The sequence below is a fragment of the Archocentrus centrarchus genome, chromosome 13, assembly GCF_007364275.1.
Source record: "Archocentrus centrarchus isolate MPI-CPG fArcCen1 chromosome 13, fArcCen1, whole genome shotgun sequence".
In the NCBI taxonomy this organism is placed as follows: Eukaryota; Metazoa; Chordata; class Actinopteri; order Cichliformes; family Cichlidae; genus Archocentrus; species Archocentrus centrarchus.
In genome coordinates this window covers 29,469,107-29,493,670 of record NC_044358.1, presented here as the reverse complement: position 1 = coordinate 29,493,670, position 24,564 = coordinate 29,469,107, and the positions used below count along the sequence as shown (strand labels likewise).

Genomic DNA, 24,564 nt, shown 5'->3' with positions numbered 1-24,564 from the left:
TCAAACACACACGCAAATAAACACACACTCCCACACAGAGACAGCAGCCAGGCTCTTTTATTGCCCCGTGCGGGCTTTTCTCTCATCCTGCATTTTCTGTCCCTTTAAATATTTTATTTTTTATAACTGTTGCTTAAATTCTTAAGTTGAATGATAAAACAGAATCAAGCTACTGTAATTCTTATGATTTTAGAGAGTCACATTAAAACCTCTGGGGCTGAGAGATTTGCCAAGTTGAAAATCTGTGAGCCAAAGCTGTTATCTTTTTCTCTAGAGAGATCTTTGGGTCTTCTATTTCCAGACTTTGGGGATTTCTTTATGTTAACAATTTCAGATGGAGTTGCCCAGTTAACTAATATCTGCTGACAACATGAGAGAAGCATGAATCGGCTGTGTGTTCAAATGTTGCGTGTCCACTGGGAACTTATCTTTCTAGCCTGGAATTTTTTTTTTTATCATTTACATAAGCTAATTTAATTATTTAAATTCAATTGGTTGCTGAATACCACAAATATTTAAAATTGTTGTCAATGATCAGGCTCTGTATGATCAGAACGGAGCAGTGTGATTCATGCTGTCTCCTCCTCCCTCCGGGGACTTGTTAAGTCTTTCTGGCTAAAAAGGAAGCTGCTCTCACTGGACACTGTTTCTAATTCCTCTGTAGAGTAGCTATCCTTTTCTCCTGTGTCTGAGTCATATTGTGCTCTCTCCTTTCTCTACATTTTTCTGTCTCTTTCTCTCACTGTGTTCTGCCAGTTTCTCCTTGCCTCTGATCTTTTGCCGTGTTTCAAGTATTCTAACAGTTTGCTCTATAACAATGTTCTCTTCCTTCCTTGTGTCTTCCTGTTCAAACTTTGCTAACAAATTTTCCCGAAACTTTTTTCCATTAACCGCTCCTTGTATTTGTGTGTCTGTGTGCTTGCACTGCTGCTCTTTGGATGTGTGGGTCCGCGGATATGTATGTGTGTGTGTGTGTGTGCCAGACTCTGAGCTCGGTGCAGCAGTTGGTGGACATTGAGCCGTCGCCCGTCAGTGCCATGAGAATGACCCTGGCACAGGTAGTCTTAACTGCTGTCAGCATTTCCATCTTACTCAATCATCCTACTCAGACCATGGCTTATCTACCTCATTCATACATTCTGTTAATACTGACTGCATCATTTACCGTAAGAAGCTTGTAGTCAGCCATGGGCCAAACAAAGCTTAATATTGCACTTCAGCCCTAACATCTCAGGCTGTGATTGATGTTTCTACATGACACTTGAAAAATATGAATCATTATGCACTCACTTTATTAGGTATACTTTGTTAGTACAAGATTATGAATCTCCTCTTTCACCACATCCCAAAGGTGCTCTACTGGATTGAGATCTGGTGACTGTGGAGGACATTTGAGTACAGTGAACTCATTGTCATGTTCAAAAAAACAGCTTGAGATGATTTGAGCTTTGGGACATGGAACATTATCCTGCTTGACTCAGCCCTTAGACGGTGGTACACTGTGGTCATAAATACATGGTCACCAACGATATTCATGTAGACTGTGGTGTTTAAACAATGTTCAGCTGGTACTAAGGAGCCCAAAGTGTGCCAAGAAAATATTGCCCATACCACTTCAGCACCACTCCCAGCCTGAACAGTTGACACAAGGCAGGATGGATCCATTCTGTCATGTTGTTTGCACCAAATTCTAAATGCAGTGAGTTGTTGCCATGTGATTGGCTGATTATATATTGTTGTACAGTTGAAAAGGTGTAACTAATAAAGTGGCTGGTGAGCATGTGTTCAACAAAGAAACTTTTAACCCACAATAATCACTTTGCCCTCACTCTTCAGTTTGAGCTCGATTTGCTACATTTCTGGTGCATGATCAGAATCAGAATGAATGAATGAATGACTTGTTATATTGGAAAAAAGATAGAAAAAGATTAGATTTTTCATAGTTATGCATTCTCTTTCCAAATGTTGTCGCTACAGAACTCATTGCCTGTGATTATGCAACTTTGCCATTTTCTTTGAAAACAACTTTGGTGTCAGTGAGTTGACTCTTGTTCAACTCGATGACATTACAAATCAGTTTTAACACACATCAAATTAAACTTTGCTGAAATAGATGACCTAGTATGACATGCTCTGGTTGGCAGGGTCTTCTTCTATGATCTAATGCTGATTGACAGGCAGACAGTTAGTCAACTAGAATAACCTTTATGCTCCAAGTATCTTGGAGAACAGTGTGGACCCATCCCTCTTTTTAAACAGATGTTGAAATAACCATAGCAGCATGTTTAACCAGTTTGAGCACAAAGCTTTTTCACACAGCTTGACGTGAGGATAAGCAGAATATTAGTCTGTATTGGGAATAGCTGAGAAAAACGACTGAGGATGTGCTCATATTGGGCAACACAACATGTAGTGATCCAACCCAGGACTGTTTTGTTATTACTGTATAAGAATTGTGTCCAATTAATAGTCATTAACACATCATTGTGCTCTATAAATGATTTGTTTTTACATGGCTATCAGCTCTTGACTTAGGGAGGCTGTTGTTGATCTTGGCCTTCAGTGGTCAGCACTTTTTTGTCCTTTTGCTAAATTGTAATGGAGATTACCAAACTTTTGTTACCAGAATCTTTTATGTCCGTTTGTCACTGTAAAAAGCCTGTGAGACCCTGAAGCATAACCACACTTGTGGCTGCAGTTAGGATTATAACATCATCCACATTGCTGGTGTAATAAAATAAAAATAAAACATGACAAATATGTGGGAGTTTCTGAAGTACTTGTTAAGATTTTATCTGTTGAGTGAAACTTTGCTCTTGCGCAACAACAGAAAAATCAGAACAGAGCATAGAGCAGCAGGTGATTTATTTTTCTTATTTAATGTCTAAAAAGGGTGCAACACATCAGACTATTACAACTATTCTACCTACCCTAAACCTCATGAAGGCAGTTGGATACACTGTGGGGCAAATCGGTCATCTCAGTTAATGTTTATTTAAGGCAGTTCCTGTTGTTGCAGTGTTTTTACAGAATCTTTATGATCTGCATTTCCTGGTTGCTTCATTACAATTGAAACCGTAACGCCACATTTGCTGAATAGCCAACCTTATGGCTGTGATGTCATCTTTTGAAATATCACCACACTGTCATCACCTTCCTGTAAACTCATGTGTCAAATTTTAGTATAATTTTCCTTCACTCGTTTGTTATGGGCTCAAGTTGTGACCACTGGAGACTGAAGGAGCGCCTCTGCAATTATTTTTGTTTTTCTTTTTGTGTCTTGTGTGGTCATATTTCCTTTGTAGATTCTGCATTCACCCTCACCAAACCTCCACAACAAAATCACGCTACATCTTAAATGTGGATTAGTGTGTAAGTTCAATGCTTTGTGTCATGTAAGATAACCCTGTGAAACAGAGAATATGAAATAATACTAAAACCAACAAGAACCAAGAATCAAAGTTGCAGTATGTAGACATTATGTTGTGGTTACGAGCAGCTCTGTGGTCGCACCCACACATTTTCTCGAGACTATTTTAGGAGAACTCTTTCTTCTTTTTTTTCTTTTGCTTTTAACATACATTAAAAAAGCATAATCATAGCCAGGTATTTGCTGCAGTAAGAATGTACTGCTGTTGCTCTAATGCAGGTTGTTCAGACACACTGGAGTCTTAGGCAGCCACTGCTTTAAAACACCATTAAAACACTTCACATAGAAATACTGCTGCCTTGGCTAATTTGAGATACACGTACTATTCAGCATGATGAATTTTATTAGTGAAGACAGTGATATGTTTCTAAAAGCTGGAGAGAGATAGATAAGGAGAGAGAGAGAGAGAGAGAGAGAGCCTTATTCAGAGAACAACTTGTGCAGAAGGATTTAATCATAGCAGGGTTCAGGCCATTTCTGACATTTTTTCTTGTAATAATATGTGTGAAAGCCCCAAAACATGCTTCAAATGAGTGAGTGACATGCTAGAAGACTATGTCTAAATGATATATGATACATCTTCATCTGCTATTCTGACAAAGGCTTAGATCTTGATACTCAAACCAGCATTAGCATATGCCATACTAACCCTTTCACAGAGTCAGTTTTACATTCTTTGATCCCCGTGGCTTCACAATACCACGGTTGTTCTATAAAGCACAACCGTGGTATTGTGAAGCCACGTGTTTTTTGTTTTTAAATTATGAAGTAATTGAATAAAGTAATATTTCACCTTTGTTCATAAACACATTTAGAGTGCAGATTGATTAATATATTTGGCTGTAAGGGGATAAACAACGTGCATTCAGAATATGCTTAGTTGATATGCAGAATGAACAGAAAGTCATTTGAAGGTCACATGAAGCGAGATGTTTCCATCCTGTACCCTGGAAATCACATTTTATCTGCAGATTGTACAGCTGTGAAAAGGAAGTATGCAATCTTTCAGTTCTAAGGTTTATGTATCAGGATATAATTTAAAAGGTTTGAAAAAGGTTTTGAAAATTATGTAAACACAACCTCAGATGAACAACACACTTGGTGTTTTACACTGTTTCACCATGTCAAAACTAAGTACACCCTGAGGTTCAATATCTTTTAGAACCACCTTTAGCAGCAATAACTTGAAGTAATCATTTTCTGTATGATGTCATCAGTGTCTCACATTGTTGTGGAGGAATCTTTTGGGGTTTTTTTTATACAGCAACTGCCTTGAATGTTTTCCACTTGTGAATAATTTTTGTCACTGCAGAATGATGGACTTCAGTTTGTATGTAAATGGCCATATAACTGATGGGCAGCAAGGATCGCTTCTTTAAAATCACTCCTGGTGTCCTTCCTCCTTGTCATTGTTTTAACACACAGCTGAATGTTCCAGACCTGCAAACTGCCAAAACTTCTGCTTTTGTAGAGGTGCTGATCATCAGTTAATCAACTGCATTTGATTAACAGCTTTCAGGCTGCTATTTACCCTCTTAATTCCTATGGAAGCAGTAAAGGCGTACTTAGTTTTTCACCACACTGCTTCTGCATTTTTCTGCTTATCTTTTGTTAAAAAAAAAAAAATAGACACTGTGTAATATGTCACGGTTTGTAGGTAATCTGAGGTTGTATTTACCTAATTTTAAGATCTGCTAAGAACCAGATGATTCTTTATTATGTCCTGATACATCAAACCTTGGCATTGAAAGAAGGCGTACTTTCTTCTTTACATAACTGTATAAGGTGGCTGTTAGACCACCTGAAATTCTAATTTAAGCAAACTATTAAGGTGCAGTTCCATGGCATGTCATATTAGAGCCACTGTTCTAATCTAGTTCCCTGCCCTCTCCCATAACTCTGCGATTTTACTGTGCCTGAATGTAATTAAGCTGTAAATCTCCCATGTAATACACTTGGTTTCACACCTATACTTAGCCAGATTTATGCCCTATTGTTACAGAATCAGCACATAATTAATCGAGATGATGTGCATGAAAAGGTGTAATTAGAATATTGTGTACTTTAGCAAAGGCTAACAGACTTTTATTATCAGATTATGGGAACTCCAGGCTTGCAGGTCTATCCATACACAGCACTGAAAATGAATGTCTGTACATGCCAAGTTCAGTTTATCAGTGTTTGAAGCAGCTCGACAGAATAGGTGTCATTCTTTGAATTTCAGCAAATTTGGAAATGGAAGTCTTTGGAAGATTTTTGCATTGATTTCTGTTTAGTAATCAGAAAGGAAGTGGGGGAGGCGTCACTGGTTAAATTATTGGAAAATATCATTTTTATTTTTCAACCTCTCTATGAGACATTTTTTTCATAATAGAAAAGAAATGATCAAATCTGAGTCATATATGTAAACAAGCTACTGAAAAAAATATTTTATCTCTTTTATCAAGGTTTATTTGGAACACAATGGACAGATGTATAATTTGATTACTGAGCCATTTTTTGGATAATAACAAATATCTTTAAAAACTGAAAATAATTTCTATGAAATCAGTAATAATTTCTCAATTTAATCAAATTAAAGGATGCTTTTTAAAATTTTAAATCTAATATATATATATATATGTGTGTGTGTGTGTGTGTGTGTGTGTGTGTGTGTGTGATCTGACCTAGTTCATCTGGATAGTGTGGGTGTGTTGTTATCAGAATTTGACTGAGAATGGCCAAGCACCCTCCCAACTGTCACCAGATTTTCATTCAAATGCTGCTAAATGGTGCGTGATGGCCAGAACTATATAACATGACCTTTTCCCAACTAATCCCTGCCCACTTCAAACCAGTGAGAAAGAACAGAAGGAGAGAAAAAAATGAAATCTTTCATGTGAAATAAGAAAAGCGCTTTGTTAAGTGCTTGATCTCAGAATTCATTTTGGGTTACGTGGTTATAATTGATGTGGTATGTTTAATTGGAAGACCATGCAGATTCCTCAACTGGCCTGCTTGTTTTTTTGTTTTTTTTAACATATATAAAAAAAAGAAATAGAAAGAAAGTTGCATGTAAAAAGCGCTGTCGCTGTGAACTCCTGCTTCTCTCACTTTGTAGTACACACACAAAAAAAACGCACACATGTGGATTTAATAACAGCTGTTTTGTTCCATGAGGGTAACAATAGAGTTTTGCAACACACTGTATTAATTATGTGCTAAGGAAACAATCTTGCTTTCTTTAGCTTAATTAACAGCCTCTGCATATTGCACACCTTGAGCTGTTGTTTTTGACACTGTATTTTTGTGTGTCTGCTGCCGTGGTGTGTCTCTTTGTGGCTGTGTGTGTTTGCACATGCCTCTGCATGCGTTTGTGTATGGGACATTAGAGTCGTCAGCTGGAGTCAGAGTCGGGGACGACGGAGGAGCACAGTCTGAACAAGGAGGCCAGGAAATGGGCAACCAGGGTGGCCAGAGAGCACAAGAATATCATTCACTACAAGAGAGTAAGAGGGACACACACACACACACACACACACACACACACACACACACACACGCTGCTCTCATATACCCATTTTAGACATGCAACACACACATTCTTGTTCTAATCAAGCTCTGTGTTTGTGTGTGTGTGTGCTGTTTGTCAGTCTCTGGAGGAGTGTGAAAGCCACGGTTTGCCTCCCACAGAGCAGGGAAGATTAGATCTGGAGATGAAGATCGAAGACACCAAAGAAAGCATGCGCAAAGCTGAGGTGTGTGACTCAGATTGTCAACATTTACTGCTGTCTCAAGGTCTATGTTTAAATATAACGCTGTCTGTGTGGCGTTTGCACATTGTTTCCATGTTCATGTAGCTTTCCTCCCACTGCTTTGTTTTCCTGTCGTAGTCTAAAGGCATTTCAAGGTCAGGTGAAGTGAAAACATTAAGATGTGGATGACGTTAGTGTGTCAGTTCTTCCTGTCCAGAAGCTCACCTGCTGAGACTTGGCCACTGCTTGCAGCATAGAAGGATATAGAGACAGATGAATAGATAATCCCTTTCCATCAGACACTCAGAAGGCAAACTCTGGAAATACAGCGTAACTTTATTTGAACACTTATTATGGAGCAGCCTGTCACAGAACATTTCTCAGTCTGTGCACTAATGCTGACACATAAAGGCACGAACAGAGCAAAAAAAAAAGTTTCCAAGAGAGTATTCCTTAGATAGCAACAATAGTTTTATTTTTATAGACGTTAAAAAACGAAAGGAGAAAGAAAAACTCAGTGATGTGATGTTAATGTCAAATGTAAACATATGTTTCTTTTGTATTATTTCTAATGTGTTTGGGAAGCTTATTTTTCATTGTTTAAAAGGGTCTTTAATGAATGGCTAATGTTTGTTGCTCTTAAACACCGTGAAATCTACGATGCACATTTACACAAAAGTACTTAATGTTGCATATCGTTGTAAACAGCAGTGCAGCAGCAGCCTGCAAATAAGCCTTCGGTTGAAGTGGTACCCAGTCTTTGGGCTGATGTGTGTTGTATTTTTGAATGCAAACGGGTATATTTAACAGCCATGGACCAGGACTCATCATCACATCTTTAGATCCACAAAATCCAATAACTTCCAGATATATGTAGTACAGTTACACTTTTCTTAATACCCTGCTGTTACTGCATGTAGGAATGAAAAATCTGAACTGTAATGTTTTATGTTTAAGGAAATTTTGATCTAAGATCAGATCATCATATATTTTGATTGATTCTTAGACAACTGGCTCCTCAGTCTTTCCCTGCTCGTGTGCCTCTTTCTGTTGCATCCTCCCTCTCTTTTCCTTCTACACACCCTGGCCAGATATTTATTGATTATGCTTCGTTTCCTACAGATTAAACCTGTCAACACCGAATGAGATCGCTGCACCATGTGCCATCCTTCTCAACTCAATTCTCCCTGTTCGCTCCCACATGTCTTTATATTTCTATTCATTATGCTTTTCAGCTTCATTGTGCTTGGCTCGTTCTCTATCTAACTTCCTCTTTGCCTCCATGCTGCCTTTGTTATTAGGCTTGTGCATATTTGGCACCCTCTGCTGTCAAGTTAAAAAACATTTGCTTTGTCGTCATGTTGAGCAGGAATAATTTAGCAACTATCAGTAGCTTGTGATCTCACTTCCCTGAAAATAATTAGGGAGGGTTTTCATAGCAAAGTGCAAACATGTGACTACATAACACCCCCCCCAGCTCCACCCTCTCTCTTTCTCTCGCTAACACTTTATTTTTCTCTTTTGGGCCAGCATTATCTTGACTAAGATGATGAATATTTTATGAGCTCTTTTTTACTAATGGCTTTATCACAGACCTCTTATCACACATTTATAAAGAGAGTGAAAGCAGGACAAAAGACATTATGTAGGGAGCATTATCTGTATAGTGATATAGCTCCATCTTCTTCCCATCAAGTCTTTTCCAGTAGGAATATCAACAAGCACCTTGTTATAAACTGAAGCCAGGCCTATACAGGATTTAGAATGGAGAATTAATTGTAAAGAAGGTGTACTGCTGTGTGCAGTAAACATTAGTTTGTGGATTAAAATAAACACTGCTCAAAAATATTAAGGAAACACTTGATGATAGTGTAACAACAAGTCAGTTAATCTTCAGGGATATCAATCTGTCCAGTTAGGAAGCATAAGCTGTTGTGAATCCATTTCATCTGCTTTGGTGCAAATGAAAGTGACAACAGGGGCACTGAAGAGGCAACAACAAGACAACCTCCCAAAAAAGGATTGGTTTTGCAGGTGGTGGCCACAGACCGTTGCGCTCGCCTTATCCCTCCTGACTGATTTTTCTCTAATTTTGCTTGTTGTTTTTGACCTTGTAGCTGCTGTTAGCATGAGATGGTACATGCAGCCCATTCAGGTTGCGCAGCTCCTAAATGAGAGAGAGCAATGGTCTTTTTTTTGGAGGGAGGAGGGTGTCTTGTTGTTCCCTCACTTTCATTTGCACCACAGCAGCTGGAATGGATGTGGTTTATGCTTTCTAACTGGACAGATTGCTATCCCTGAAGTTTAACTGCTTTGTGCTATACTGTGATGATCAATCACATTATGTATCTAGCCAGTGCATTACTGAGGTATTTCTGTTTTGCTGGGTAAGTATTCTGTAGCAGTACTACAGTATTGTCTTTATCATCATAACAAGCAAGCTATCTGGTATGTCTGCATAAGCAAAGAAGATTACAGTCTGCCAGTAACAAAGACTATTAGTATTTACTGACTTTCCATAAAATTCCCAGTTTGCTTGTGGCAGCATGGAATGCACTGAGGTTTAAAATCAGTGGTTGAAGTTAACACAACTGTGCTAAAATATGTGTTGCATGTCAAACAGGATTACACACATTAGCAGTTTGGATTGGGTATTACTCTTAAACAGTGGGGAAAAGCAAGGCAGGGTTTTTTTTATGATGGCCACAAACAACTAGGCAAAATGAAAAGCTTCACATTTTTTATAGCTTTGTATTTATTCAGTGGTGTCTGGTTATAGCCTACATCCTTCAAGAATCTTTTTTTTTTTTTTTAGTGGAATCAATAAATACTGACAGAAAAGGAAGAGTTATGTATTTGTGTTTCTCTGAAATTACAGTTATTACAGTAACAAGACTAAGTGATATGAGTGATTCTTGCTATGATAACACAACAAGTGAATATTTTTCACAATATAAAATTAAATGTGCTATATGTTCTTTTATAAATTATACATTATGACACTCAGCCCCAGGCTAGCCCTAATGCTCTACTGAAGCCAATTAATAAAACAACAAGCCCACAAGATCAGATATCAAGTGAAAATGCAGCAACTTTTGATCTCATTGATTTGTTAGAGAGAGACGCTCTGGAGATGTGCATAAAAGGGATCATTTGGAATATTTTTTTTCCCAATTCTCTCTTCACAGAAAAACCTAAACATTTAAAGCTGTCCAACTCTTTTTCTGTCTTAAAGTATAATTTATATCTAAATCTAAAATTATTTAATTTGGTGTAAATGACTGTGGGCATCTTTGCTGCTTTCGTCTCTCTAAGAAGCTGTCAGTGGAGGTGGGAGTGAGAACAGCTGAGCCAAGGTGCTGTTCCCATACAGAGCTGTTGTTCTCAAACTGGCTCCACCAGGCAATCTGGCCTCATTGACACATGGCATCAGACCAGGGAGTAGGTTGCGCTCTCAGAAATATTTCACTACAAGCCAGCAAAACTAATAAGGATTGGAAAATGAACTGGAATGATCTACTCATATTTTTCTACACAGTTTATTTGTACTGACATGTGAGCGCATTTGGAAAATAGGACGTAGACACAGCCGTGAGACAGCGTTCACATGTTTCACAGTGTTTGTCTTGTGTCCAAAAAAACAAAACAAAAACAGACCCGCTGGTTTGCTGAGATGATTACGATGCTTCATTTTATTTAGCTTGATATTTAAGAGACAGTAGAATATTGAGGAGGGAACGTAGCTCTTAGAGGGCAAAGCCCATATAAAATAGAACACATAGCACACATTGTGAAAAGTTACTTTAGATATAGGGGAGTAATTACCTGCTGTGATCCCACTGTGCTTTATTTATAGTGACATTGTAATAACTCACATATGCTACCTAGCTTCTTATATTTGTTTGTAGTTTGCTCTGTCATATGGAGCTCACACACTGTAGGTTATTGCTTTTATCAACATATCTGCTCTTACCTGTTGAGATACTTGGTTGTAGTACCTTTTGTAAAACACAACTCTGCTTCCATAGAAGACCTGCTACAAGAGCTGAATCCATAATTCTGAATAATTCAGTAACTGATTTACAGCTGAATTGCTGATGTTTAGCTTATCTGGCCTGAGAATTTAGTCTTTGCCCAAACTGTGCTCAAGGTCAAGGTCATATTTCTCATTTAATGGGTATTTATGGGTGTTTTATTGTGATGGATTGTGATCTGGATGAGCTACTATGCCACTGATGTTCTCCATTCAATTTTTCTCTCAGTCTATCCTCCATCTATTTTTTTTTAATTTCATTTTTACTTGTATTGATTATAGATGCTCTGTCTGCCTGACTTTGTGCAGTCTATCCACAAGTGATTTGCACTCACACCATTGGCTGTGTTTCATATTGACTTAGATTAATGATTAACTGCTGCAGGTTTCCTTAAGGAACAATTGCTAGCAGTGTAATGGCCAATATTTGTAACTTTCCCCCCTTTTGTTCTGGTATGCTTATGGTTCCGTAGCAACAGCCAAGTCTGGTGTTTCCCTTTAGAGATAGTTAGGTGCTACTAACGGAAAGGAAAAACTGAGGCACATAAAGTGGCTGAGGTCTTTATTGATCAAAGTCTGGGAGTCTGTCTTGACGGCGTGTCTTTCTGTCTGACTCTGTGCCTCTGTGGGATGGAGCTATCAGCTATCAGTCTGCTCTGTCAGCACTGGTGAGAAAGGAAAGAAGCAGGTAATGAAAGGGGAAATTGATGAAAACAATGAGAGAGCGGGAAAAGGAGACAGGATTTGAGATGAAAGAGCTGAGGAGGCGAGACAGCTTGAATTTAAATCTCAGGGGTTCCCCTACTGGTGGATATAGCATCATCATCTTGTCTCATTAGAGCGCAGCAAATTTTGATGATTTGTTGCTTGGGAGACTGTGTAACCCAGTTTTAACACATTTTGGGGTGAAAACTCAGTTGGCGTTGAAGAGAACTCTTGCAGCTGTCAAGATGTCAAAAAGAGAGAAGTGTCATGAGTAGAGAGAGTTCCTTATGTTTCCTCTGGTGTACAGCCTCACTTAATTTCCGTCTTCCTGTTTCACTTCAGTAATCCTTCAAGAGTTACCCCATTGTTTATGAGAGATGGATCCCATGTAGGTAGTTGCAGCATATGGAACTGTTTGCTAATAACATTTGTTGTTATAACGTTTTTGTGGTAAAGGTATTTTTTTTCCATCTCTGGGAAAATACAGCAAACAGAAGACAAAAAAAGAAAAAAAATCCTATTTTCTTTTTAAGACTGACACGGGACTCTGCAGGCTCTGTGTATGTGTTTTTAACATCCCTAACCTCTTTGCTCTCTAAAGACAATAAAGTTGAAAGCTGAAGCTCGGCTGGACCTTCTGCGTCAAGTTGGGGTTGCTGTGGATACCTGGCTGAAGAGCGCCATGAACCAGGTGTGTACAGTATACTCAGTGAGTGTTGGAAAAACACACTGTTATTGTGTCTTTGTGCCCAAGTGCATTTAAGCCTCTCATTCTCTCTCCCCGACCTGCGTCAAAATTTATTTGATTTCTGTGTCGTCGTGCTTGCGTTGATAGCGTTTTGCACATTTTTTTTTTTTTTTCAGTTTGTGTATTTTGTTTGTGTGTGACTGCCTGTTTGCAATATGTGCATAAACCCTTGACTCTCTCTGTGCATGCTGTAGGTGATGGAGGAGCTGGAGAATGAACGTTGGGCCAGCTACACTTCCCACGACCCCTCACTGTCGGTGAGACACGCCCCCTCACTCTGCTGCCTGCATTGCTGCTTTCTTGCCAAGCCAGAATAACTAAACCTGTTCTAACCAAACAGAGTTTAGTAATTAAATGGGAAAAGATAGGACAAAATAATGAAAATGTAAATATTGTAACTGAAATGTGGACTCTAATGTTACTACCAGTACCTGCATTATCTGTTCTGGCTTGGCTGGAAAGTGCAATTCCCACACCTACAGGGTAAATAACAGACTGTATATAAAACGTGACAGAATAAATGGATGGACAATTCTAAAGAGGTTGAAAGTCAATATTTGGTGTGACCACCTTTATTCTTCAACACAGCCTGAACTTTCTCAGGCAGCTTTCTTGTAATCTCTTTAAGTAGTCTTCAGGAATAGTTCTCCAGGCTTCTTGAAGGATATTCAAAGCTCTTCTTTGGATGTTGACTTTTGTCTTGTTCTCTGACAAGATGATCCCACACTGCTTCACTAATGTTGAGGTCCGGGCTCTGGAGAGGCCTGTCCATGTCTGCTAGTGTTCATTTTGTGTTTTTCTATTCAGGTATGCTTTTACCAATCATTCACTTTCTAGATGGTGTTGCAGGGTGGAACAAAATTTGATGGTACTTTTTTTACATTCATAGTTCCTTCAATTTTTAACAAGGTCTCCACCACCAATGGCTGAAATGCAACCCCAAACCATGACAGAGCCTCCACTGTGTTTCACAGATGGCTGCAGACTTTCACTGCTGTACCTCTCTCCTGAACTCCTTCGCTTTGTACCAAAAATTTTAATTTGGATTCATCACTCCTTAAGACCTGTTGCCACTGATTTCAGTCCAGTTCTTGTGTAATCTGGCATACCTCAGCCTTTTCTCCCTGTTTCCTTTCCACAAAAATGGTTCCTTGACAGCCACCTTTCCACTAAGGTCTTTTCTGATGAGGCTTTGGTGAACAGTAGATGGATCAACTGAAGGGCCAGATGCATCTTTCAGGTCCTGTGCGAGGTCTTTGCTGGAGTTTTTCTTATTTCTATGTTTTTTTTTTAGGCCCACCACTTCTTCCTTTGTTCTTCACTTGTCCAGTTTCCTCACATTTTTTAAGGACACACACCATGCTGAGATATGCCAAGTTTTCATCTAATAGATCTTTGTGAATCACCTTGCTGCTGCAATAATACTATTTTATGTCTGTAAAACTGTGTTATCTTTGACACCTATCATAGATTCAACTAAAGAAATAGGAAGAAATGATGTGTTTTTGTGGCAGGCTGCTAGTAACAAAGTTCCTAAGTTCACCATCACATCAGTGAACTGTATATGATCTTTTGGTTTCCCAACTGTCTTCCCAATAAATTTTCTTCAGTCATGACATAAGTACAGTACTCAATTCAGCACATTCAAAAATGAAATGTTAAACTTTTAACACACTGGCTCATGATTTTTTACTTCTCATTCTTTATTACTTTTCATTACAAGTGAAAACCACCCAGCTAGAGTAGTTCTCCTGACACATTACTTCCTGAAAGATGTAAATTGATAAATAATTGACCTCGGCCCTGCTACCTAATCATCTGTCACACCAGTTAAAGCCTCTTAAAATGCCCCACTTCCTCAGTGGAATACTGATGTAGTTCTCACTCAACTTTATTTCACGGCTTTTAGCGTTAATGGCACAGTAGACAGATCTGACATCCTTTGTGTATCATCTCATCATGTTTATGAATGTGAGCACATACTGTTTGAATGTCCTAACAAGTCTTAAGTTTTCATGAACAGAATTCCACCATAAAAATGTTAGAAATACACCTTTTATCACGGAGATATTTTGTTAGGAAATATCAAAAGTGCCATACGTAATATGGATGAGGAAATATTTTACTTAAAATTAGCGTAGTCCAAAAAAATTATGCACAGCCTATAATGTACCAAAGTAACTAGTAGAGTGATCCCATATGCAGCTTTGTGAAGAGACGTGTGTCTGTCAACAGGACTAAACATAGCAAGTGTGCTTTATTGGAAGCATTTGACATTCTGCTCATGTGATATTGCAGCTTGCAGCTAATGCTAGAGAGAAAGAGAGAGGGATGCTAAATGTAAGAGAGAAAAATGGAAAGAGAGAGAGAAGCAATCTAGGAAGAGATTAATGGAAAAGGGATGAAAGAGGCAGTTGTGCAGTGAAAGAGTGAAAGAAGCAGCAGTAGAGAGACAATTACTGAAGAATGAGAGAAGATAATTGGCTTTAAAGAAAGGAGAGGAGGAGGGATGGGGAGAGAGTAGTATCAGAGTGGTAATGCTAAAGTAAAGTGGGATGCATTAGAGGTGAGAGAGGTGGGGGTGAAAAAAGCCAATAACTTGCTGTAAGGTGACTGTATACTGCAAAAGATATGATTTGTCATGTTTACACAAACAAAAAATATTGACCCAACTGAAGAGTCTCCTTAAGATTTGATTACGGTGCACAAACCTGCAACGCAAACTCATCTAAAACCAACTCATTTACACTTTGTGGCCACTTTGTTAGGTTCACCTGTTCAAATGCTGGTTAACGCAAATTTCTGATTAGCCAATCACATGGCAGCAGCTCAATACATTTAGGCGTGTAGAAACCATTCAAACAGAGCATCAGAATGGGAAAGAAAGATGATTTAAGTGACTTTGAACGTGGCATGCTTGTTGGTGCCAGACGTGCTGGTCTGTGGATTTCAGAAACTGCTGATCTACTGGGATTTTCCAGCTCTAGGGTTTACAGAATGGTTTGAAAAAGAGAAAATATCCAGTGAGCGGCAGTGAAATGCCTTGTTTATGTCAGAGGTCATAGGAGAATTAACAGAGTGCTTTGAGCAGATAGGAAGCCAACAATTCAATTCAATTCAATTTTATTTATATAGCGCCAAATCACAACAAACAGTCGCCTCAAGGCGCTTTGTATTGTGGGTAAAGACCCTACAATAATACAGAGAAAACCCAAGAGTCAAAACGACCCCCTATGAGCAAGCACTTGGCGACAGTGGGAAGGAAAATCTCCCTTTTAACAGGCAGAAACCTCCAGCAGAACCAGGCTCAGGGAGGGGCAGTCATCTGCTGCGACTGGTTGGGCTGAGGGGAGAGAAAAGACATGCTGTGGAAGAGAGCCAGAGATTAATAACAATTAATGATTAAATGCAGAGTGGAGTATAAACAAAGTAAATAAGGTGAATGAAAAGAAACAGTGCATTATGGGAACCCCCCCCATCAGCCTAGGCCTATAGCAGCATAACTAAGGGATGGTTCAGGGCCAGTTCATTACAACCAAGGTGTACAGAAGAGCATCTCTGAACACACAGCATGTCAAACCTTGAGGTAGATGGGCAACAGCAGCAGAAGACCACACTCGGTGTCACCCTGTCAGCTAGAAACAGGAAACTGAGGCTACAGTATGCACATGCTTGTGAAAATTGGGCAATAGAAGACTGGAATAAACATCTGGTCTGACGAGTCTTGATTTCTGCTGCGTTCTGCGTTCTGATGGTAGGGTCACAGTTTGGTGTAACTGGCATAAAAGCATGAAATCATCCTGCCTCCTATCAACGGTTAATGCTGGTGGTGGTGGCGCAAAATACTTAAAACTTACAAATAATCAGGAATGGTGGTAAATATGAATGACATTTATTTTCTTTTACTGCATTTTTCAAACTTCCCTTGCCCTGTTTGCTGGAGAGAGGTCAGAAGTGATGGCCAGTAATAGGAAGAACAAAGAATGGATGTATTGCAAATAATAATCTGCATGGGAGGTGACAGAAACACAATGAGAGTAGGGAGCAGGCACTCTCCTCGGCCCTTTCTTCATCCCACTCAGGTTTATTAATCCGAGTTAAAACCTCAATCCTCCCAGGCAGCGACTGCCTTCATTACAATATCACTTCTGTAGTTATTACTTCCAGGAACAGTAAAATCTGCCACTGGTCTGCATCTCAGCTGTATTGGTACATACACTGAGATGTATATTTGGTGATATTTTATTGGATTATTACTAGAGTTCATGCTGGCCGTTTTACTTCAGGGATTGAAAGGAATTGTTCACAGAACTATGCAGTGTACTCTTAAATCAGCGAAGGGGGTAAGCTTAATGTGAACCAACAAACAAGCCACCACCAAACAAATTGGCCCTGCCATCAAGCCTGAAAGCCTGAAATCACCTCCTGTTTCCAATGAAATTGCCTTTGTCCAGGTAGTTGTCAATGTAAATGATGTGTTACATCAAGGGTTTATTATTTAACATGGAGACCTATCAGTTACTAACAGCCATTTCTTGAAAGGAAAGGGGGGTGACAATTTTCCAGTCGAGATTAATATCAGAGCTGTTTAGAAAAATACAAAGTACCCTACATCTCAAGTCTCTTTGTACAACACAAATAAACTGCGTGTGTAAAATCTGTTTTGGCTCTTTATAAAAAAATAAATAAAATCACATGAATTATAGGCCTGAATGACCAAATTACACTGGGAAAAGATCATGAAAACACATTGAAAGCTTTTGGTGACGTGTTATCAAGTGTATAAATACAGAAAGCCTTCCTCCTAAAACGAATCCAATCAGTAACAGCCCCACATCTAGGTACAAAAAAACATGATCAGTACCAGTGGATAGTTTATGTTTTCATTGCATTAATATGACTTACAGTATGTGTTCAGCAATGTGATTATTTTTTTTTTTTATTTTGCTGTGTTTTTCCAAACAGAGCATTTTCTTAAGCACTCCCAGCAGATACCTTTAATAACAGTGTCTTTATTATTATTATTATTATTACAGCATACTTTTTGCATTTCCCTAGAGCTTAGACTCAAACTTTGGAGATTAACTCATATACAAAACACACATATCTGTTTTGTTGTGTATTGGTATAGAGTTTACTGTGTCAACAGAAATCTGATGAGTAAACACAATAAGCTGGGAACACACACGCGCACGCACACACACACACACACACACACACGTTTCTCTCTCTCTTTCCATTGTTACTGGCCAGGTCAGCCTTCTGTGTGTAATAGATCTTTCTTCCAGCTGTATCACATGACGTCCACTGAAATTCACATGGAATAAAAGAGGGAGGGGCTGGCTCATTTGAAACATTAGTCCCTCTACACCTGTGTGAGAAAGCTGTACACACACTGAGCAGGATAGAGAAACTAAGACAGGAAGGAAAGATAGAAAGGTAAGGAATTATTTGTATAGATGGAAAAATGCTACAGGTGAAAGGCAGTCTCTGGTAAATGAAGCTTTTGCAAATGCACAGCAGACAGTGGGAATTGAAGCTGGAACGTTAACGCAGCAGGAGTGTCCAATGTAGAATTTGGGAGCAGCAAGGTTAATGAGAAAGGAAGTGAGCTGTAGACACAGTAGAAATAAACAAATAACAATATACCCAGCAGGGCATCACTTAAGGACAGCAGGAGTTAGACCAAATAAAACAAAAACAACAACAAAAATATATACAGCAATTTGACCATTTTTAAACTGGTTTAAATTAACAGGTTAGCTACATATCAAAGATGACCTAAACTTACAAATATGAATGAACATGGTAATTTCTGTTATAATTTTAAACATGTTAAAAGTTTGTATGTTTTGTGTTTGAACAACTGTTGTTGTGTGTTTGACCCAGAAAATAGGAATGTGTTTTAATTATTAGCTTTAAAGGTGAGTGGAGCTTTTCATGTTTGTCCTTGTACATATCAGAGGTTTTCTTTGTGGCTCTGTTTGTGTGATAAAGGGCACAGTGGACCTGGAGCGTGAGGAAGGTGAAGAGTGTGAGGAGAATATGGAGGTTTTTGACGACAGCAGTTCCAGCCCTTCGGGGACCCTCCGCAACTACCCACTAACCTGCAAAGTCCTGTATTCATACAAGGTATGAAGCAACACGTACACAGGGTTAGTTTCTGCAGTTACAGGGTCACACGCCTGCATACATACAGCGTCAAATGTCTGTTGTCACGAAGGGAACACCTGCAGTACACAGTATCATTGTTTACACATCTACACCATTTAAACACCTCAATAATTAATCATTAATAGAGAAGTGTTTGGATTATAAAGTACTGTTACTCCCTTTTTTATCCTCTCCCATCTGCTAACCTCTGTTGCTTTCTTAGTCCTCTCCCCACTTTCTCTCTTTTTCTGTCTTTAACTCCTGGTGTGTCTCTCCCACAGGCCTCTCAGCCAGACGAGTTAACTATTGATGAGCAGGAGATGCTGGAGGTCATTGAGGACGGAGACATGGAGGACTGGGTCAAGGTACCCAATCACAGTCACATACTGTACATGTGTATTGGATTATATAATCAGCGCTGTTGTGCTACTGTTTGTAGTAGCGTGCTTTTTTGGTTTCTTAATGCTCTTTTTTTTTCAGGCACGCAATAAGGCAGGTCAAGTGGGCTACGTCCCAGAGAAATACCTGCAGTTCCCGACCTCCAACAGTCTGCTGAGCATGCTCCAATCTCTGGCTACGCTCGATGCTCGGTCGCACACCTCGTCTAATTCAACAGAGCCAGAGCTGCACTCGGGCTGCATCAATGGAGACACAAATAGTAAGTAACCCTGTAAGCACAGGCATTGTAAAGGATTAATTAAACTGCATGCATGTATTTAAAGGAAAAAGGTTAATTCCAATTGCACCCATATAAATAGGTTTTTAACAATGATGAGGTTATTATGGGCCACTGTCTGAGACATTTTTCTCTTTACTGCTGCTGTAGAACAAACTGAGTTTACTAAGCAGGCTGTTACTTGAGTGAATGTAGGGGCTGCCCACTGAACCTTGCTGGGATGCTCTAAATAAATAAGCTACTTAAGATGAGGTGTCATGACCCTTCACCCTAATAATTTCAGTTCGTTTATAATACTGTGCCAAAGTCTTGAGCCACATATCATTTTTTTTTTTTAATAATTTGCTTCCAAGGAGCCAGACTTTCTTGCAATTTTTAAAATAGTATTGATCAACAGTTCTCCAGGCTTTCTGAAGGTCTTTCAAAGACCTTAAAATAGTATTTTTGCAGCAACAAGGTGATTCCCACAGAGCTATTAATTATAAACTTGGAATAGCTCAGCATGGTGTTCACCGTGTCCTTTAAAAAAGGAAACTGAGGAAAGTGAACAAGTGGAGGACAAAAAGAAGAAGTGTCAGTTCTACAGAAGTTGAACAGTATTCTTAAGAAAAAATAAAACGCAAAGACCTGACACAGGACCTGAGAGGTGCCTCTGGTCCTTCAGTTGGTCCATCTACTGTTCACTGAAACCTCATCAGAAATGGTCTCAGTGGAAGGGTGGCTGTCAAGAATTCATTCTTAAGGAAGGGAAACAGGGAGAAAAAGATGATTATACAACAGAGCTGGTGACAGGTCTTATCTGATCTGAAATTTTTGGTTCATATCATCATCAGTATTTACAGAGGAGGTCTGAAGAGAGGGACATCAGTGAGTGTCTACAGCCATCTGTAAAAGCCATCTGTAAAATAGAGTGGAGCCTCTGTCATGGTTTGGGGTAGCATTTCAGCCAGTGGTGTTGGAGAGCTTGTCAAAATTGATGGAATCATGATAGAAAAGTACCATCAGATTTTGATCCACCATGAAATACTATCTGGAAAGTGAATGATTGGCAACGGCTTTATTTTTCAACATGACAATGATCCCAAACACACTGCAGTAAAAGCATAGATAGAAAAGCACAAAATGGAACACTATCAGTCATGGATTGGCCTCCCCAGAGCCCGGACTTAACATTATTGAAGCTGTGTAGGATCATCGTGATAGAGAACAGAACAAAAGGCAGCCGACATCCAAAGAAGAGCTTTGAATGTCCTTCAAGAAGCCTGGAGAACTATTCCTGAAAACTGCTTTAAAAAATTACAAGAAAGCTACCTGAGAGAGATCAGACTGTATTAAAGACTGACTTTCAAATTTGTTAAAACTGTACAAACTCAATTAGAAACAGTGCTGCTGCCATTCCAGTGATTCATGTGAAAGACAGCAAAGAGGCTATTTCTGAGCAAAGAGAACAAAATACTCCCAAGAGGGGAGCATTAACCCTACTGTTAACTCTGTTTTGGGCTCTGCAGCACTACCATTTGTAGCCAAACAGCCAAAGTGTTCACAAGTTAATTTAAAAGTCAATTAAACTGGTAGACACAAATTTAGAGCTTAAATTTGTGATAGCCTTAAAAAAAAGACTGGAGCTACATTTATTCCACAAGCTGTACCTAGTTGGTCATCAGTGCAAATGACGTGTAACTTAATTACTTCATACAACCAGAAACCTGCATTAATGGAGCTTGACTGGTCAAGCACCATTTCTCTGCAAACAAAAAGAAAGGAGGGGATCCTGGTGGTTGTTACCTTTGCTACAGAAAATCTTTATATTCAGTCTTTGCTTCCTTCCTTACCTGTCTTTTTTGCAACCTTATCTTTTCTACTCATCTTCTTGCACATCATCCATTTCTGTCTTTATTACTTTGTGTCTGATCTATCTGAATACTTAGCCCAGGCTCATGAGGAAAATGCATTCTTGTTATGTTTACATCTTCCTCTCCTTTCTGTATCTTGCTCTCTCCAGCAGTGTATACCATTTTCTTAATGACAATAAGGGCCCTGCAGACAAGAAACTGCATTTCCCTGAAAATAATTGTTCCTACTGTGTAACTATAATTGGTTTTTCTCGCTCTCTCCGTGTCGTCCTTTCTCTCTGCAGTGGTGTATGTGCGCGCTCTTTATGATTACAAGGGCCAGGCAGATGAGGAACTCTCCTTTTCCGAGGGAGCTGTGATCCGCCTGTTAAGCCGTGACACTCAGACAGACGACGGCTTCTGGGAGGGGGAGCTGAACGGGCGGGTGGGCGTTTTCCCCTCTGTGTTAGTAGAAGATCTTACTGAAAATGGAGAGACCAACGTGGGAGGGGTGGGTGACACACAGGTACAGTAACACCTGCAACACACATGAATTAATCTCACGGATAACACATGGAGGTGCCACAAGCAATCTTAGGTAACATGCAGGCATTCAGTGCCTTACTCTTGAGCTTTGGTCTTATCAGTCTTTCCTCAGGGGAGAAATACCAAAGACTGTGTGTAGTCTACTGTGCCAATTTATACCCCTATCCCCTCCTTTCCTGCTAGTCATCCAGTTGATCTATCAGCAGGGCAGAGTTCACAAACAGTGGATCAGAACTGCTGTGTTTGTGCAGCACTGTGATAAAAAACCTGCACTGCAATCACAGAAAAAAGGTCTTATCTGTGGCAGAGTGCTGCCCTATTAGAGGCTCAGCAACAGGAAGGATACGGCCTCTCCCTTCCTTTAAGCCTGCAGACATAACACGCAACCCGCCATCTTTTAAGTTTTATGCAGGGAAGATTGGTTTTAAAAAAAGAAGTATCCTGGTCAAGTTTTATGTCGCAAGCCACTTTTTTGACGTGATCCACTCTTTAAATGTTGCTTCCAACAGTAGAAGTTCTTTTTTTACCATTTGAATGTTAAAAAAGAAGCCCAAAACACAAGTTCCAGTTTACTTTTTGATGTTGTATGTGCGATATAGGAAGTCAAAAGTAAACAGTAAATGATGTCTTTTCTTTATTTCTGTCACTCTCTGTAGATCTCTCCCTCTTTGAAACTGCCATCTTCTCTGCCACCTCTTCCCCTGTACGACCAGCCTCCCATCAGTCCTTTCACCAGCCCCGAGACCTCCACTCCACCTCCTCTGCCACGTTCCCCTTCTGCTGCTCTCAATGGGGAGCATAAGCTTCCGCTGCCTGCCTCATCACACAAAGGACCGCTGTCCACTCACAGTAAGACACCCACACACAACAACAGCAATGTTTATTGAAAACTGAAATTTACTGAGGAATGTCATCGTGGCTTTTATTTTGAAATTTTGTCTCTCACTCTGTAGATCAAAGCTCTGGCAGGAGTCCAGTGTCTCCTGGATTTGCTAAAACCCAGCCACCAAGATTCACCCCTGAAGGAGGCCCGGGCAAACTACGACCGGTTAGTATCAGTGTTATTCAAGAAGTATGTTATGTGTTCGAGATGTTAATATGTCAGTGTTATTACATTTTAGAGCTGTATGTGCATTTCCAGCCTTGAGGAAATGTTTCCAAATTTGCCACAAACCTTTACTTGGTGGTCAAAGGTCGTATGTTTTTGGCCATAACTAAAATTTCATACATAAGTTATGACCTAATTTCACACAAATGCCCAGTAGCAACTGGAGGGGCTGAGGTGGTGAAGCCCAGATTAAATGATGATGTGATGACTTTAAAAGTCATTTTATATCAAAAGGGTCAGTTTCCCTGTGACATTAATTTGCCTGCATTTCACCACCAATACACTAGGTGGGGCTTCACTCTTCAACCTGATCCGTTCGCTTCCAATCAATTAAAAAAATGGCAGCAGAAAAAGAGAAAAAGAAGCAGCCCGAAATAAACAGTCACTGTGGACTGCATCAGTGTGACGTGTAGTTAGATTACAGCATAAGTTACAGCGTAGGGTTTCAGAAGGATTTGCAGTTATTATGCACCTGCAGCATAGACTGAAGGCAGATATATAAATCAGGCCTTAAAAGACTAGTCAAGAAAATAATGAGCAGTATAACATATAAATAACCATTAGTTACAACCACATTTTTTACAACTGTTGTGAAAATGTTCTGATGAAATCAGAATGACACTTAAGTGTTCATTAAACTGTGTGACCTGCAGATCCCAACAATAGTTTGAGAATACTGTGGTTATTAGAAAACAGAGTCTGAAAGCAGAGAATAATGTTCCCTATTTTTTCTGTTTGTTGATAGTCTCACAGCAGGAAATGAGCATTTAGCTGTGTGTCAAATTAAGAAAAGTAGGCCATCTCTGTTTTTGCCCTGACATCAGTTTTTCTCACTTTGCCTTTTTTTTATACTATTACATTTATTATGTTTTCTTTCTCCGCTGCAGGTGCGAGCCGCTCCTCCTCCACCCAAGCAGCACCCCCGCCGACAGCAGGAGAAGAGCGACAAGACGGAGGAGGTGGAGATCACGCTGGTGTGACAGACAAACAAACTGACAGCCGGTTATAGGCGCACAAAAAAATGCAAACAGATGAAAGGCAGATGTATCCTACAGGCTTGGGAACTGAAGTGAAGTTAAATAAAGTGATGTGAAGTAAACTGAACTGAACCATGCTGACCACCACCACCCCCCACCCGGCTGCTCCACATCTTCTCCCATTTAGCTGAGGAGGGGAGCAGAGAGAGGAGACCAAGGCAGAGTATCCAGTTGACTAATCTCCGTATTAGCTTCCTAATGAAGTGCAGCAGTAGTAGCCCCACCCCCCGATTCCTTCACCCACCCCTGCTCTTTCATTCTTGCCTTAAAAACCTCACCTCATTGGGCAGCAAACCAGACCACGATGAGGAGGAGGGTGGGAAAAAGCTATTGATGTTGGGCTTGGCAGGTTTTCTTTTGTCTTGTCAAGCTTTCTAAAAGACTATTTCTCTTTCTGCGGAGGAAGATCAGAGTCAGTATTTCACTTTTTTCTCTTGCCAACTAATAATCAGAAGCATGAGAAGTTTTGAATCCCCTCAAAACTGACAATGTAGTAAAGGGTTATCAGACAAGTCAAAAATATAACTGAATACATTTAATTTAATTTTCTATTCCCTTTTTT

The 24,564-nt window shown here is 39.6% G+C and overlaps 1 protein-coding gene across 1 annotated transcript in view; it reads left to right on the top strand.

The window, feature by feature from the left end:
* fchsd2 (FCH and double SH3 domains 2) overlaps nt 1-23,986 on the top strand; it is a 65,176-nt gene extending 41,190 nt beyond the window's left edge. Inside the window, exons 12-22 of the mRNA XM_030745135.1 lie at nt 6,802-6,918; nt 7,063-7,167; nt 12,504-12,593; nt 12,845-12,907; nt 18,648-18,782; nt 19,085-19,168; nt 19,284-19,461; nt 21,617-21,837; nt 22,514-22,706; nt 22,811-22,905; nt 23,853-23,986. Of these exons, the coding sequence (XP_030600995.1) occupies nt 6,802-6,918; nt 7,063-7,167; nt 12,504-12,593; nt 12,845-12,907; nt 18,648-18,782; nt 19,085-19,168; nt 19,284-19,461; nt 21,617-21,837; nt 22,514-22,706; nt 22,811-22,905; nt 23,853-23,945 (1,374 nt within the window). The 3' untranslated portion in view covers nt 23,946-23,986. The remainder of the gene's footprint in view (nt 1-6,801; nt 6,919-7,062; nt 7,168-12,503; nt 12,594-12,844; nt 12,908-18,647; nt 18,783-19,084; nt 19,169-19,283; nt 19,462-21,616; nt 21,838-22,513; nt 22,707-22,810; nt 22,906-23,852) is intronic.
* The last annotated feature ends 578 nt before the right edge of the window (nt 23,987-24,564 follow it).